Below are 13,807 nucleotides of genomic sequence, written 5' to 3' on the forward strand. Positions count from 1 at the left end.
ACTTTGTATGGACCGGTCTACAATGGAAGGAACTTCTTATCCATTTGGTGGTCCAATCTGTTATCAAAGCATAGCACAACATCCCTCTTAGCAAAGTGTCTTTCCCATCCCTTGCGAATCTTAGCATCCAAATGGGCCTTTTGTCGATTCTTTTGAATCTCTATTTGATGTAGGGCAAGGCATTGGATTTCATCTAGCTTCTCAAGTTGCACCAACCGGGCCTCTACATGTTCATCTTCTATCATCCTCTGTTCTTGTGCCAATCTCAAAGCCGGAATCTCTATCTCTAGTGGTAAAACGGCCTTAGTACCGTACACCAACTCAAAAGGAGTGTGACCTGTAGATGTTTTATGAGTGATGTTGTAAGCCCATATGGCTTCTGTGACCTTTTGATCCCACTGGCTCTTGTTCCTTGTAGCCATTTTTCCCATGGTTTTACAAAGGAGGCCATTGGTCTGCTCCGTTTGACCCATGGATGCTGGATAATAGATGCTAGAAGTGCGATGATCAATACCCATGCGATTCATGAGTAACTCCACTGCTTCATTTAAGAATGGACTCCCATTGTCAGATACTATTTCCATGGGTGTCCCAAACCTTGTGCAGATACATTCAAATATGAAATTTAAAACTGCCTTACCATTTGCTGTGGGGAGGGCGATAGCTTCAGCCCACTTAGTGACATATTGAGTGGCTACCAAAAGATACTTCTTTTTGCGGGTAGTCATGGGAAGGGGCCTGACAAAATCTATTCCCCACTTCTAAAACGGATGGATGGACATCACTGGGTGATGTTGCCCAGGACGCAAATCCTTCCTACCAAAGAATTGGCATGTTCACAAGTCTTGCAATGCATAGTGACATCCTTGAGCAAGGTCAGCCAATAGTACCCAGCATGTAAAATCTTCTTAGCTGTATAGTCACTGGCATAGTGGCCTCCACAAAATCCATCATGATAATGCTTTAATACCTTAAGTAGGTACTTTATCTGCATCAATGGCCCGTCTTAGTATCCTATCCATGCCATGGAAAAGAGAGAGGCGAAATGAGGCTTATCTATTGGCAAACAATGGAAAGAGGTAGCTTGAACTGAAAATCAGGTGAAGATACATCTATAAAGCACACATAGGCAGGGTAGGGTGTGACTGGTGTATTGTGAAATATTATACGGGAAGAATATTCATCATAGAATAGCTCATAGACAATCTTAAAAGGACCAACCCTCATGATATTGCATCCATATTTATAAGCGAGGGTTAGAGACGCGGCGCTGCAGGAGGTTGTTCATCAAGGCAAACAAGAATGCCATGACAAATGTCAATAGCTGGAGAGCTTATACATCACCTTTAGCTTCTTCTAGTTCTCATAATCGCCATGCTATTTCTTCAAGGGGTGTGCCGTCTGGCATCCTTCTTTTGAGCAATGTCCTTGAGGACCTTTCTGATAATCTTCTGAAGTCGGTGAACTCGTATCAAATATGCCCAACACTTAGTTTCATGATGACCACAACCTTTACATTCCTTACAAATGATCACCCTCCTTCATGGCTTGCGGATTTTTGGGGTGGTGCTTCCACTCGCTTCAGGTGTGATTGAAGTACAAGCTTTACGTGCCAAGAAATCAGCAACTAGATTTTGAGCTCGAGGGATATGCTAAATTTTTACCTCTTCAAATTGGTTGCAAAGTTTCAATGCTTGTTGATGTCATGGAACCAAGCCTTTGCTCCACACCTTCCACCTTCCACTAACTTGTTCACACACTAGTTGAGAATCTCCTTGCACCTCAAGTTGCTTGACGTGATGTTCTTGTGCCTTTTGTAGCCCAAAAATGAGTGCCGAGTACTCAGCTTGGTTGCAAGTACTTGCAGGTGCAGACTTGCTATAACAATACTCCTCACCACCCGGTAAAGTGAGCTTCACACCTATGCCAGTAGCCTTGGTCGAAGGTTTATAAGCTCCATCAAATTGAAGGATCCAAGATGTCATCACACCAAGACTAAAATCCGGACATCCCAAGTTTCTCAGTAGTCCAAGATAGGTAGAAGGAGAGGGTGGGGAGAATTCAATACTTGAGCCAAACATTTAGCACCAAATAAACTTGCAATCCTTTGTTGATAGTTTATCTTTAGATAAAAAAGAATTACAACTTGAAGCTCAAAATGAGGCACAAAGGGTTGATTAGGTACAAAGGGATTCCTTGGTCAAAACATTACCAACCATAGCCGAGCCCTAGATTTTTGGGGTGGTGCTTCCACTCGCTTGCGGATTTTTGGAGTGGTGCTTGCGGATTTTTGGGGTGGTGCTTCCACTCGCTTCAGGTGTGATTGAAGTACAAGCTTCACGTGCCAAGAAATCAACAACTAGATTTTGAGCTCGAGGGATATGCTAAATTTTTACCTCTTCAAATTGGTTGCAAAGTTCCAATGCTTGTTGATGTCGTGGAACCAAGCCTTTGCTCCGCACATTCCACCTTCCACTAACTTGTTCACACACTAGTTGAGAATCTCCTTGCACCTCAAGTTGCTTGACGTGATGTTCTTGTGCCTTTTGTAGCCCAAAAATGAGTGCCGAGTACTCAGCTTGGTTGCAAGTACTTGCAGGTGTAGACTTGCTATAACAATACTCCTCACCACCCGGTAAAGTGAGCTTCACACCTACGCCAGCAGCCTTGGTCGAAGGTTTGTAAGCTCCATCAAATTGAAGGATCCAAGATGTCATCACACCAAGACTAAAATCCGGACATCCCAAGTTTCTCGGTAGTCCAAGATAGGTAGAAGGAGAGGGTGGGGAGAATTCAATACTTGAGCCAAACGTTCAGCACCAAATAAACTTGCAATCCTTTGTTGATAGTTTATCTTTAGATAAAAAAGAATTACAACTTGAAGCTCAAAATGAGGCACAAAGGGTTGATCAGGTACAAAGGGATTCCTTGGCCAAAACATTACCAACAATAGTCGAGCCCAAGAAACCTTTATAGTGAGATTGAGAATAGACCATTCAAGATGAGCTTATCCACAGGAATTAATAAGCAGATGCACCAAATCTCCCCCCAAGCTTGGGGAGCATCCCACCCTTCGAAGAAGGACACCCTTTTAATTACCTCCGAAGTAGCAAGTAGCTCGATCACCGCACAATGAATAGAATTGAAATAAAAGTCCTCCCAGCGTATCACTAGTTCTTCACCTTGAATCATCCACGGTGTATCATCCCACTCGTCGTCTCCTTGAGCAATGCATGGTACAATCAGTTATTGAAGATCAACATGAATATCAAGAAAGAGATCTCGCCCATTGGTAGCCGTAAGGTGCGGAGGACCAGGCACCGAATCCTTGAACTCATCGAGAAGTGACATAAATATCCACCCTCCTCGTGTGGCGTGCATCCAAGGAGTGAACTTGAAAAATTTCTGAATCTATGATCTAGTAGGAGATGTGAATAGAGCACATGAAATGAAATACTTTTGCTTTTTATAGCAAGAGGAAACTCCCCACGGTTAGAGAGTTACAGTTCCCGAGATTTCAATAAGCAAAATCATTACATTTTCATCACTTCCTATTTGGTGGCCCAATGATAAGTCTCCCTTTTGTGAAGGGGGAGGTCTTGGGTTCAAATCCCACACTTTAATAAAAAGAGAGGAGAGGAGAAGGAGAAAGAGAAAGAGAAAGAGAAGAAGAGAAGAGTGGGGGGGGGGGGTGCGGGATCTATTACAGCTTTGCAGAAGCCCAGAAAAACTGTCCGCGACCACAAGACACAGGAGCCCAGAAAACCATTACGATCTGTCCACGATGCGCGGGTGTACACAGTAGATGCGCAAATGCGCACGCAGGGGCTCAGAGGGGGCACGGATGTTACAGTTTTGCAGATGCGACTAGTACGAGCAGAAGATTCGCCAGCCAGAATACATGTAGGAACCGTGAGCAGAAAGTAGGTAGACTGGAAGTGCAGAAGCAGGGAGGTTTTACAGCCGTAGAGACAGGGAAGGCATACAGTTTGGAGGTGCAAAAGTAGAGAACTATGCACGAAAGAGGCCACAAAGCCACACCCAGTCATAGGAGTAACAGATTTTACACCACTAGCCATGGAGATTTCGATCCCAGTAGCCACACCAGTTCTGTTAGCCAGAAAAGAAATCAAGACAAGAGGCAAGAGGATAGGTATGGCGATGCTCAAGGGCCATAGAGGAATAGGGAATGTGAGGAGAGAAGCATTAACCTGGGTGGGGAAAAGAGACTAAGAGGGGAGGGAATGAAGAGGGAGACTATGGCACAAGGGGAGAGAGAGAGGGGAAAGAAGAGCATGTACACGATGGAAGGAGGAATGTAAAGATGAAGCCATCAAGGAAAGAGAGCCATGCTTTATTTAAAAGGAAGGGAAGGGGGAAATCAAAGTACTAGCTAGGTGGCTTTACAAGGAATGAGCATGTCCCCTCAAGGAATAGCCCCCTCCTTTTATAGCCAAGGGAGGGGGTCTCTCCCAATAAATGCATCCTCCCACATGCATGGTGTGTGTGGAAGAGTCTCCCATGTGGGCTAGGTAGTTACACACTCTCAATTGTGTGCAATAACGCTTGGCCACATTTTTCCACATATATCAACTCCCATATCCCAAGTCTATGATACTCCCTTGGTCTCTTACCAATTTTATAATACGTTCAAACATCTAGGAGGAAAAGTGAAGGGTTGGCACAAGGAATCTTGCCACCTCATCCTACTTTTCCCATTATTTAACTTGCATTCTTGGACCTTCTATACCTCCCCCACATGGGCCTATCCTATATGGAGGGAATAAACCAATATAATATCCATCTCCGCCTATTTTATATTACTTCTCCCACGGACTTTGGGCCATATCTCACTAAATGCAAGCATGGGACCGCCTAGGTGGAGGGGTGGCACATGGAGGAACCATGCCACCTTACATTTTATAATATTACTACCATGGATAATGTACGTCACACCTTATGGGTCCTCTTACGTGGAAGGGTGGCACATGGTCATGCCTTGCCACCTCAACCCTTGGCCCTATGCACACCATATTTTATTATACTATTGCACACTCATATTTATGCCTTTTTACTTTGGTCAAATTTATCCATAACAGTACAAGGCCCATTTGGTCGCTAAAGGGTTCAAGCAAGAGAAGGGTGTGGACTTTGATGAGATATTCTCTCCAGTTGTGAAGATGACCACACTTAGATGCATGCTTGGACTATTGGCAGCAGAAGAGATGGAGCTTATGCAGATGGATGTCAAGACAGCTTTCTTGCATGGGGATCTGCATGAGGAAATTTACATGGTGCAGCCGGAAGCCTTTGAAAAAAAGGGCGAGAGCATTTAGTTTGCAAGCTGAAGAAGAGTCTGTCTGGTCTTAAGCAAGCGCCTAGAGAATGGTATTAGAAGTTTGATGCTTTCATTCAGTCCCAGGGTTTTAGAAGGAGTGAAATGATCACTGCCTCTACACTAAAAGGGCTAAGGATAATAGCTTGATACTCTTGGCACTATATGTGGATGATATGCTATTAGCTAGCAAGAATACTTATGAGCTAGATGCATTAAAGGCCAAGTTGCATGAGCCTTTGATATGAAGGATTTGGGACTTGCAGGTCATATTCTTGGTATGTGCATCACGCGTGATCGGAGTAGGAAACTCCTTTGGCTTTCACAGAAGAAGTATGTTACAAAAGTATTGTAGCATTTCAATATGGAGGGGGGGAAGGCAATGAGTACTCCATTGCCTCTATATGTGAAACTGAGTCATACAGATAGTCCCAAATCAAATGAGGAAAGGGCAAGGTTCCTTATGCATCAGTAGTTGGGAGTCTTATGTATGCTATGATAGCTACTAGACCAGACATTGCATTTGCAGTGGGAGTTGTTAGGCGATATATGGCTAATCCAGGAAAGAGGCATTGGGAGGCAATTAAGTGCATCATGAGGTACATGAAGGGTACCAAGGAGATGTGCATCTGCTTTGGTAGAGGAGACATGTGTGTACTTCGGTACACAGATTCAGACTATGCAGGGCATGTGGATAGTAGGAGATCCACTTCTGGTTATGTATTCACCTTTGTAGGTGGTGCAGTGTCGTGGATGTCTCACGCATAGAAGTGCATTGCTTTGTCTATCACAGAGGCTGAGTATGTTGCAGCCATGGAGGGTTGCAAGGAGGCTATATGACTTGATCGGCTAGTGGGAGATTGGGGGATTCATACAAGTGTATCGACATTGCATAGTGATTCCATGAGTGCTATTCAGCTAGCACGAAATCTGGTCTTTCATGCAAAGACCAAACATATTGAGGTCAGGTACCATTTCATCAGGGAGGTACTTGAGGACAAGCACATAGAGCTTGTCAAGGTTCATACAGATGATAACCCTGCAGATATGCTGATGAAGAGTCTACCTAGTCAGCAGTTTGAGTATTGTCGTGTATTGATGGGCATTGGATAGTATGCTCCCTGGTTGTTCTCCCTTAAAGGCACATTGTCCTTTAAGTGGGAGGTTGTGGGGGTTAAAGTTCACTGTGCCTTTACCCTGGTTATGTACAATACTCAAACACATATATAAATGAATGAAAAAGAAGATTAGAGTGTTTTGCACCTACCAAAACTTGTGTAGCTCTCTGTTTCTCTCTCTCTCCCTCTTCTGTTCTTGCTTTCGTTGAGAGCACTCTTAGAATTTGTGCATACCATGAAAATCAATAAGATATAGATTTTATCGATTGGATATTGATTGGCCATCTTCATGAGCATTACCTTCTTAGAGGGAGTGCTATCATGGAGAGTTGGATTCTTGTGAATCTACATGTGTAATTATTGTTTTTACAATAAGGTACTTAAGTGAACGTTATTGTCAAGCTAAACTGGTCATAAGTTCCAAATAAGACAAGGAGGTGCTATGTAAGCTCCAACAATCATCAATTCTCTTTGACTTAGACTATCCTACTTTTCCAGCCTTTCCATCTTTACTTGTGTGCTATTGTTTTCTTAGTTTTGAACTCGTTTTGAAAAGAAAGCACTTGTTTTCTAGGAGTGGCTTGCATCTAGTGCCTAGGTTTGACATTGGTTTCAATGTCATTGGGGTGTTATCTTTGTCATTTACTAACGCTTGGATATCAAATGAAAAAGGATAAATGAGGAAACTGTCATTTTTAAAATATAAAGTAGGTATACTTGATGTATTTTTGGTAAATGAAAATTAATGATAGGACAGAGCTTGTGAATGGAAAAACAAGGCTCATTTGCAGCTATGGATGAAAATCTTTGGAGGGCTATGTCCACATCTTCTTAGTAAATAAATACATCTTTCTTATTTAAAAAAGGAAAAAAGAAACAGGTTTTTAGGCTGTGGATGCAGCATGGGTGCAAGGAAAAGTTGTGTCACGAGTGTCACAACATGAAGGCGTAGCATGGGCAGACATAAAGAAAAGAAGGAAAACATGGGAGAGACACAACATGAAAGGCGTGGGCGGTATAAAGAAAAGAAACAGAAGCGATTCCCAAATTAGAAAATTGATAAGCGTCAGATTCTTGTTTGGAGATTTCATAAACTTATAACGAATCTCTGTGTAACGCCGATCACGCAGAGCACGACCTTCGTCCTTGGAAGCTGCATGCAAAACTACTCTCAGCAGCGTCATGAAGCACATGCCCAAGCTACCTCCGTATTGTCGATGAGAGTCGGACGTGGTACTGTTGGTCGGATCCCTTTTCGCACGTTTAGGTGTGGATGCATACTATTGTGCATTGGTTTTCATCTCTTCTCTTAATGTTATAGCACAAAGTTATAATACAAGGACTCAAATCTTCCAGAATCCTTAGAATAATTTCACTCGTGACTCTCAAAGTACACATCTGCGTATCTTGGGAAGTTAGGATTCCTGTAGACGTAGTATTGCTTTTCATCTCTACAATAATTCAAGTCGTAACTCCCAAGTTCTCATCTGCACGTCCTGGGAAGTAGCAGTACTGTATTATAACTACCGATATCATTATACCTTACTATTCGCAACGTGGCTAAGTGGCGTGTAACAGCGCCATATTTTAATTGACATTGTTGGGCCGCGAATTGTCAATCGATAGGTTTTTGAAGCTGACGAATCAGCTTTACGTCAACAGTCTCAGTCTAAGCCTCAGTCTGCCTATCCAACTAGCTTGTACGTGAGTAAGTTGTACAGCTCATTCTTGTTTGAACACCCTTTGCTGCTATTCTACCTGCCAGATTGACAATCTGAGGGACTAGTCTGAAATGCCCGCAGGCTGTCCTTTCCAGCTTAGTAGTGTAATCCCTTCCTTCCACTGTGCCACCACTCTATTAAAAAAGCCTGACTTCAAGCAGAGTTGAGCATCAGAAAAGACCTTGGTTCACATGTCCATCCTTGGGAAATGCTTAACAGTAGCATTACGGATTGCCTCTTCACGGCTCAGTAGAATTTAGAGCCCAGAAACTGAACCCAGAGTTTCATGAGAAAGGAAGTGGTCTTCTTCCAGATGAAGGCTCTCTATCTGCAGCAAATGAGACTTGAAGAAAGCACAGACTGACAGCACATAAAAGGAAGCGGGGGCTAGTAAATGCTTCACTACCGTGAATCTGCCCAGCATACTTAAGGGAACCTTGGACCAGGCATCTATCTTTGCCTTAAACTTAGGCCACCACCAAAGAAACCTTTGCCTGATAGTCATGCCAACACCGATGGGCACCCCAAGGTGTCTTAGCACCTGTCCTCTGGGAACCCATTGTATTCCCGTAGCCCTCATCCAGTCTAGAGGCTCCCTTCTGGATACAAACAGGGCCTTTGATTTCCCCCACTGTATCCTGGAGCCCGAGGCTTCACAGTGCATTTCAAACAGCCCCAGTACCAAACTCAGCTGCTCTGGATCCGCCTTGCAGATGGAGTTGGAATCATCAGCAATTGATTGAGCAAATAAGGGCGCATTGGACCCAGGTATCCTCATAGGATATAATGACCCCCTCTCAATCAGCCTCCTAAACATGGCTAGCAGAGGCTCTGTCACGAGAGCAAACAGCAGTGGGACCAGGGGGCATCCCTGCCTTATAAAGGACAAAACTGCCAACCTCTGTTCCGTTCACAAGGACAGCCGCTGCTGCATTAGTCATTGGTGCTCTGATGATAGCCACAAGTCTCTCTCCGAATCCCATGGCCTTGTAGTACAGCAAGTATGTATCCCCATTCTACCCGGTCAAATGCCTTATCGAAATCGATATTCAGTACTACCAATTCCTCTTCAGCATGCCTGGATGTGTCTTTCCTTCACAAACCCACATTGCTGATTGGAAACCACCTTGGGGGCTATTCTCGTGGCCACCATTTTGGCAATTAGCTTGTATGAGACATTTGGCAGAGACAAGGGTCTCCAGTCTCCAAACCCTTCGGCAGGGAACCGCTTGGGTATAAGCCTGACAAGACCCTTTGTTAACCTTGGGGGAAAGAGCCTTCCTTCGGATGAAGTACCCCCTGACTGTTCCCCATAGTGCTTCATAGAACTCGACCCTTTACCAGAGGCGGATGAGGTGTTACTTCCCATGAAAGAACAAGGCCCCGGGTCCTTACGATGCAAATTGGACGGGTACTGTGCAGCAAATGAGGTTTCAGCAGCGCATTTGTCGCACAGCGTCACGAGATGTGCATATCAGCGGCACATGGGAGCGTGTCCGAGCAAATGTAAGGATGTGCGCCTTCTTCCCTTTGATGGAAGTGACCATCCGACTGTCTCGAGTCTCTACATCTAGCTGTCAGCAGTGATCGCGATCACTCCTGCAGCGCAACTTTGTTATTTAACAGTTCGATCGCCGGTAGTTCGCTGTCTAGATAAGTTCAGACGATCGGATCTCTGCTATGCTTGCCTACTGGCATATAGTATATTTTGAACACTCAATTGCCTCCTTGCTTGTTCGATCCCATTGCTCTGAAATCAGGAGAACACAGCGAGCTTTCGCTTAATGCCATGGGCCAAACGAATCCCAGGCTCATTTTCTTTGTTAGATGGGCGAGTTTCGTATCAGCCATCTGGATGATGCACCTATCTGGAACCTATACGTTTTCGACCTACTCCACAGCGCTAAAAGAGGCTCTCGACATAAATCAAGTCCAACTCAACACACTGAGCGTAGGAAAGGACTTGGGAGATGCTCTGGCAGTGGTGGGAGGTGTGCTTAGCAATTACCTTCCAGCTTGGGCCCTTCTTGTCATCGGAGCTACCACTAGCTTCGTGGGATTTGGAACGCTGTGGCTAATAGTAAGCGCGACGATTGCTCCATTGCCGTACTGGATGGTACTCCTCAGCCTTCAAGTTTGTGTTGCCACTAGTCTTGCGTAGTTTGCTGTATTGTTCGCTGCAAAGAAATCTATGGGACGTGAACATTTTTTTCCTAAGCTATAAGCGGTCTAATATCAAGCCTTGTTTCCTATTGACAGGTGTTTATTGCTATGGGGATGGCAGGAAATGCAGTTACATGGGTCAATACCGCAACTTTCACTGTTTGTATGAGGAATTTTCCCAGAAATAGAGGGCCTATCTCCGGGCTTCTGAAAGCCAATATGGGTTTATCTGCAGCCATCTACTCCATGCTGTGTGATTTTCTCTTTTCCAGCAGTTCGTCTTCCTATCTGCTGATGCTTACCATTCTTCCCTCAGCATCTATGTTACTCTCAGCCTTGCTATTTCGTCCACTTCCCCCTGCGAGTTCTAGAATCGAGGAGGAGGAAGAAACACGGAGTATATTTCTCTTCAATGCCGTTTCTGCTATATTGGCTGTATATCTAACCGTTGGCGACTTTACCGTGTCTGACAATCTTACGTTTCGAAAGGTCTTCGTGGTGATCCTGCTTCTGCTGCTTTTCACTCCCGCCTCTATTCTTTTAAAAGTCATATCATTTAGTACTCATAAACACGGATCACCAGCAATCAGCACGCATACTCAAAAATATATATCAGTAATTTGTGAGGATGAAAAGAGTGAAGGCAGATCGACAGTCTCGAACATTTCGATTGGCGATGACGGTCTGCAAGAGCAAGAAGCTCAAGAGGCCTTGCAAAAGCCTTTGTTAAATTCCTCCAAGAGAGATCTTTCGAATGGTGAAGTAGAGCAGGAGCAGCTCGGTCTGTCCTCTGACTCAGAAAATTCGTCCAGATCGCCAAGGATATGCTGTTGCTTTGAAAACCTTTCTGAGCTGGGGGAAGACCGCTCGACTTTACAGCTGCTTAGAAGTTGGGATTTTTATATCTTTTACGTTGCATGTCTCTGCGCTGCGGGGTCAGGTATGGCATTCAGCAATAACCTCGGTCAAGTTGGGCAATCGTTGGGCTTCAGCAGTGTGACGGTCTTCGCATCTTGCTTCAGCTTGGGGAACTTCTGCGGTCGAATTTCGTCGGGGCTTCTGTCTGAGTACTTCATTATGTGAGTGATCCGAATGCAGCTGATGCTTGTGAAGTTTGTAGTGTATTCCAAGATGTGAAAAATAAGAAATGATACAAGAGCACTAGCGACCACTAGAGCTGTACACAATTTCTGAGTACAGTAGTGCTTGAGTGTAGTAGGTAGAGCAGTACTGCGGCGATCCGTCTAACCGCGTTACATTGTTCAAGGCTTCAAGCCACGCAATTCACCAATCCACCAGCCATTCCCATCGTCAACACTCCCAGTTCTAGTGTTCCACCGTCGTAAATTGTGGATCCAGGCTGCACGATGTCGTATAGAATACTTTGATTGAAGATCTGAAGCTACTGTGGCGTCGTGCTTGCAGGAAGGCGGCCATTCCAAGGACGGTTTGGATGGCGATTGCCAAGGTTCCGATGGTGGGCATGTTCTTCTGGCTGGCGACAGGCTCTCAGATGTCGCTGTACGTGGGCTCGGTGGTACTGGGGATGTGCCATGGGCTGCACATAACGCTAATGATTCCGGTGATCTGCGAGTTCTACGGGCTGAAGAGCTTCGGGACGAACTTCACGATAAGCACGACGGTGCTGTTGGCTGGATCATTTCTGTTTTCAGAGGTGCTAGCAGGAAATGTATACGATTGGGAAGCAGCGAAGCAGCAAGGAGTGCGAAGAACTTCTTCTTCTTCTCTGAGTTGCTATGGCGCTGTTTGCTACAAGCTCACCTTCAACGTGATAGGGGCTCTTCTTGTATTGGCCATTGGATTGGACGTGATCCTTGCATGCAAAAGCAAATCCCTCTATAAACGCTTGCAGCATCTTCACTCCCATTAGATATCTAAATAGATCCGCCCACGTTGCTGTATTCATGAGCTAGAATATATATGAAGGAATTTAGTGCTATTTCTTAAAAATTGTTAATTAATATTTTCCATCTTCACTTGATTGTTAACGTGAATTTAGAACTTAGATTTATGTAAACTTTATTTGAGAAGAATTAATTATGATATGAAGAAGAGCAGTATAATAGTAGAATTTTTTGAAATACACTATAATATTATTATAAGAGTAACAATACATGAAAATTTATATAGTATAGCTAAAAGTGGTTATTATTGGAATTGTTATATATGGAGTTATATATCAATAAAAACATATGCTTTTGTAAGCATTTTTAAATATAGGTTATGCATGAATTATTTTATGTGTATTGAAAAAAAGTAGTAATGCTTTGAAAACCAAAAAAAAAGAGTAATATATGTTATGAATTAAGAGTCCTTCAAGAGTATTATGTAACTATAGTTTGAAATAGGAAGTCCTTTACATGTATTGAAATTAATGGGCTTCTACTTAAATATACTAGATTATGTCTCTATTTTTGAGAAAGTAAAATTTTTTTGTAGATGCTAGATTTCCACTGAGGTTATTGTATCCATATTTCGAGTCGGTTGTGTTTAGTTCTCTTATGTATTTCTCTTCGAGTGTATCAGCTTTGCTTTTAAAGTTTGTGGTGGCTAGGATTTCTGTTTTGAAGTTCGAGTCGAACGGTTTGTACCTGTTAACATCATGTTTCAATTTTAATGGAGGATTGGTTTGGTGTTGTGCTATCCGTTTTTCAAGATTTCTAGTTTGTCCAATATATCTTTTTTCTGTAGTAATACATAGAATAGAATATATGTAATATGGGCCTTTTGTGCCTTTTTCTTTGTCTTCTTTGCGATTTCCTATTTGAAATAGCAAAATGAAGTACGATGAGTTTTTCTTGTGTGTTAGAAGATGAAGTTTGTATGTATTTTAAGATATGGAGTCAAGAATGTACCTGTAGGGGGCTGAAATATATTGTTCTTTGTTGGAGTTGGGAAAAACTCAAAATGTTCGCCATATGCTTCTTTTGCAAAATTTAAATCAATAATGGAAGTTATACCTTCTATGGTAAATGGCAACTCTTTTGCTTTTTTTTGATAATCTGTTTGGAACATGTTGTTAAACTCTGTTAGTATGACATTTCCAATCTTACGATCTATTTTGAGGAGTTCGGCTAAGCTTACATTGTAGCCAAAGTGTAGAAGTTCAAGGCAATAAGTTGAAATTCCTTCTGAGTGCTTATCTATTATAGCTTGTGCTTCTGTTCTCAACATCATTGGAGTAATGATATCGTCCTCTTTTGTGATTTTTTGAATTATGTACTTAGTTAGACCTGCATTATGTTTGAATTGATATTATGTATATGTTATTTATTGTATTTTTAAAATTTAAAATTTAATCATTTTTTATAAATAAAATTGGGTTACTAACCGTTTGCTCTCATTTCTTTGTTCCCATGTTCTGCATTCCATTGTTGTACTTCATGTTGATTGTTATCCATGAAATTCCTAAGGTCTTGCAGTGTGCTCCATCCATAAATGTATTCATT

General features: G+C 42.9%; 1 protein-coding gene across 1 annotated transcript; it reads left to right on the forward strand.

Annotated features, from left to right (window-relative positions):
- The first annotated feature begins 9,580 nt into the window (after positions 1 to 9,580).
- Positions 9,581 to 12,254, forward strand: LOC147887195 (protein NUCLEAR FUSION DEFECTIVE 4-like). The gene is made up of 3 exons (XM_087394890.1): positions 9,581 to 10,290; positions 10,434 to 11,416; positions 11,763 to 12,254. The coding sequence occupies exons 1-3, from the start codon at positions 9,964 to 9,966 to the stop codon at positions 12,226 to 12,228; spliced, it is 1,776 nt and encodes a 591-aa protein (XP_087251016.1). The 5' UTR covers positions 9,581 to 9,963; the 3' UTR covers positions 12,229 to 12,254.
- Positions 12,255 to 13,807: the final 1,553 nt, after the last annotated feature.

Source organism: Dipteris shenzhenensis, chromosome 23 (genome assembly GCF_047967505.1).
Source record: "Dipteris shenzhenensis isolate YYH24624 ecotype China chromosome 23, Dip_SZ_1.0, whole genome shotgun sequence".
Classification (NCBI taxonomy): domain Eukaryota; kingdom Viridiplantae; phylum Streptophyta; class Polypodiopsida; order Gleicheniales; family Dipteridaceae; genus Dipteris; species Dipteris shenzhenensis.

Excerpts from the sequence above, each read along its gene's own strand:
- LOC147887195 (XM_087394890.1), top strand. The coding sequence starts at position 9,964 with ATGGGCCAAACGAATCCCAGGCTCATTTTCTTTGTTAGATGGGCGAGT. Across the intron at positions 10,291-10,433 it reads CTCCATTGCCGTACTGGATG|GTGTTTATTGCTATGGGGAT; the intron begins GTACTCCTCAGC and ends TCCTATTGACAG. Across the intron at positions 11,417-11,762 it reads CTGTCTGAGTACTTCATTAT|GAAGGCGGCCATTCCAAGGA; the intron begins GTGAGTGATCCG and ends TCGTGCTTGCAG.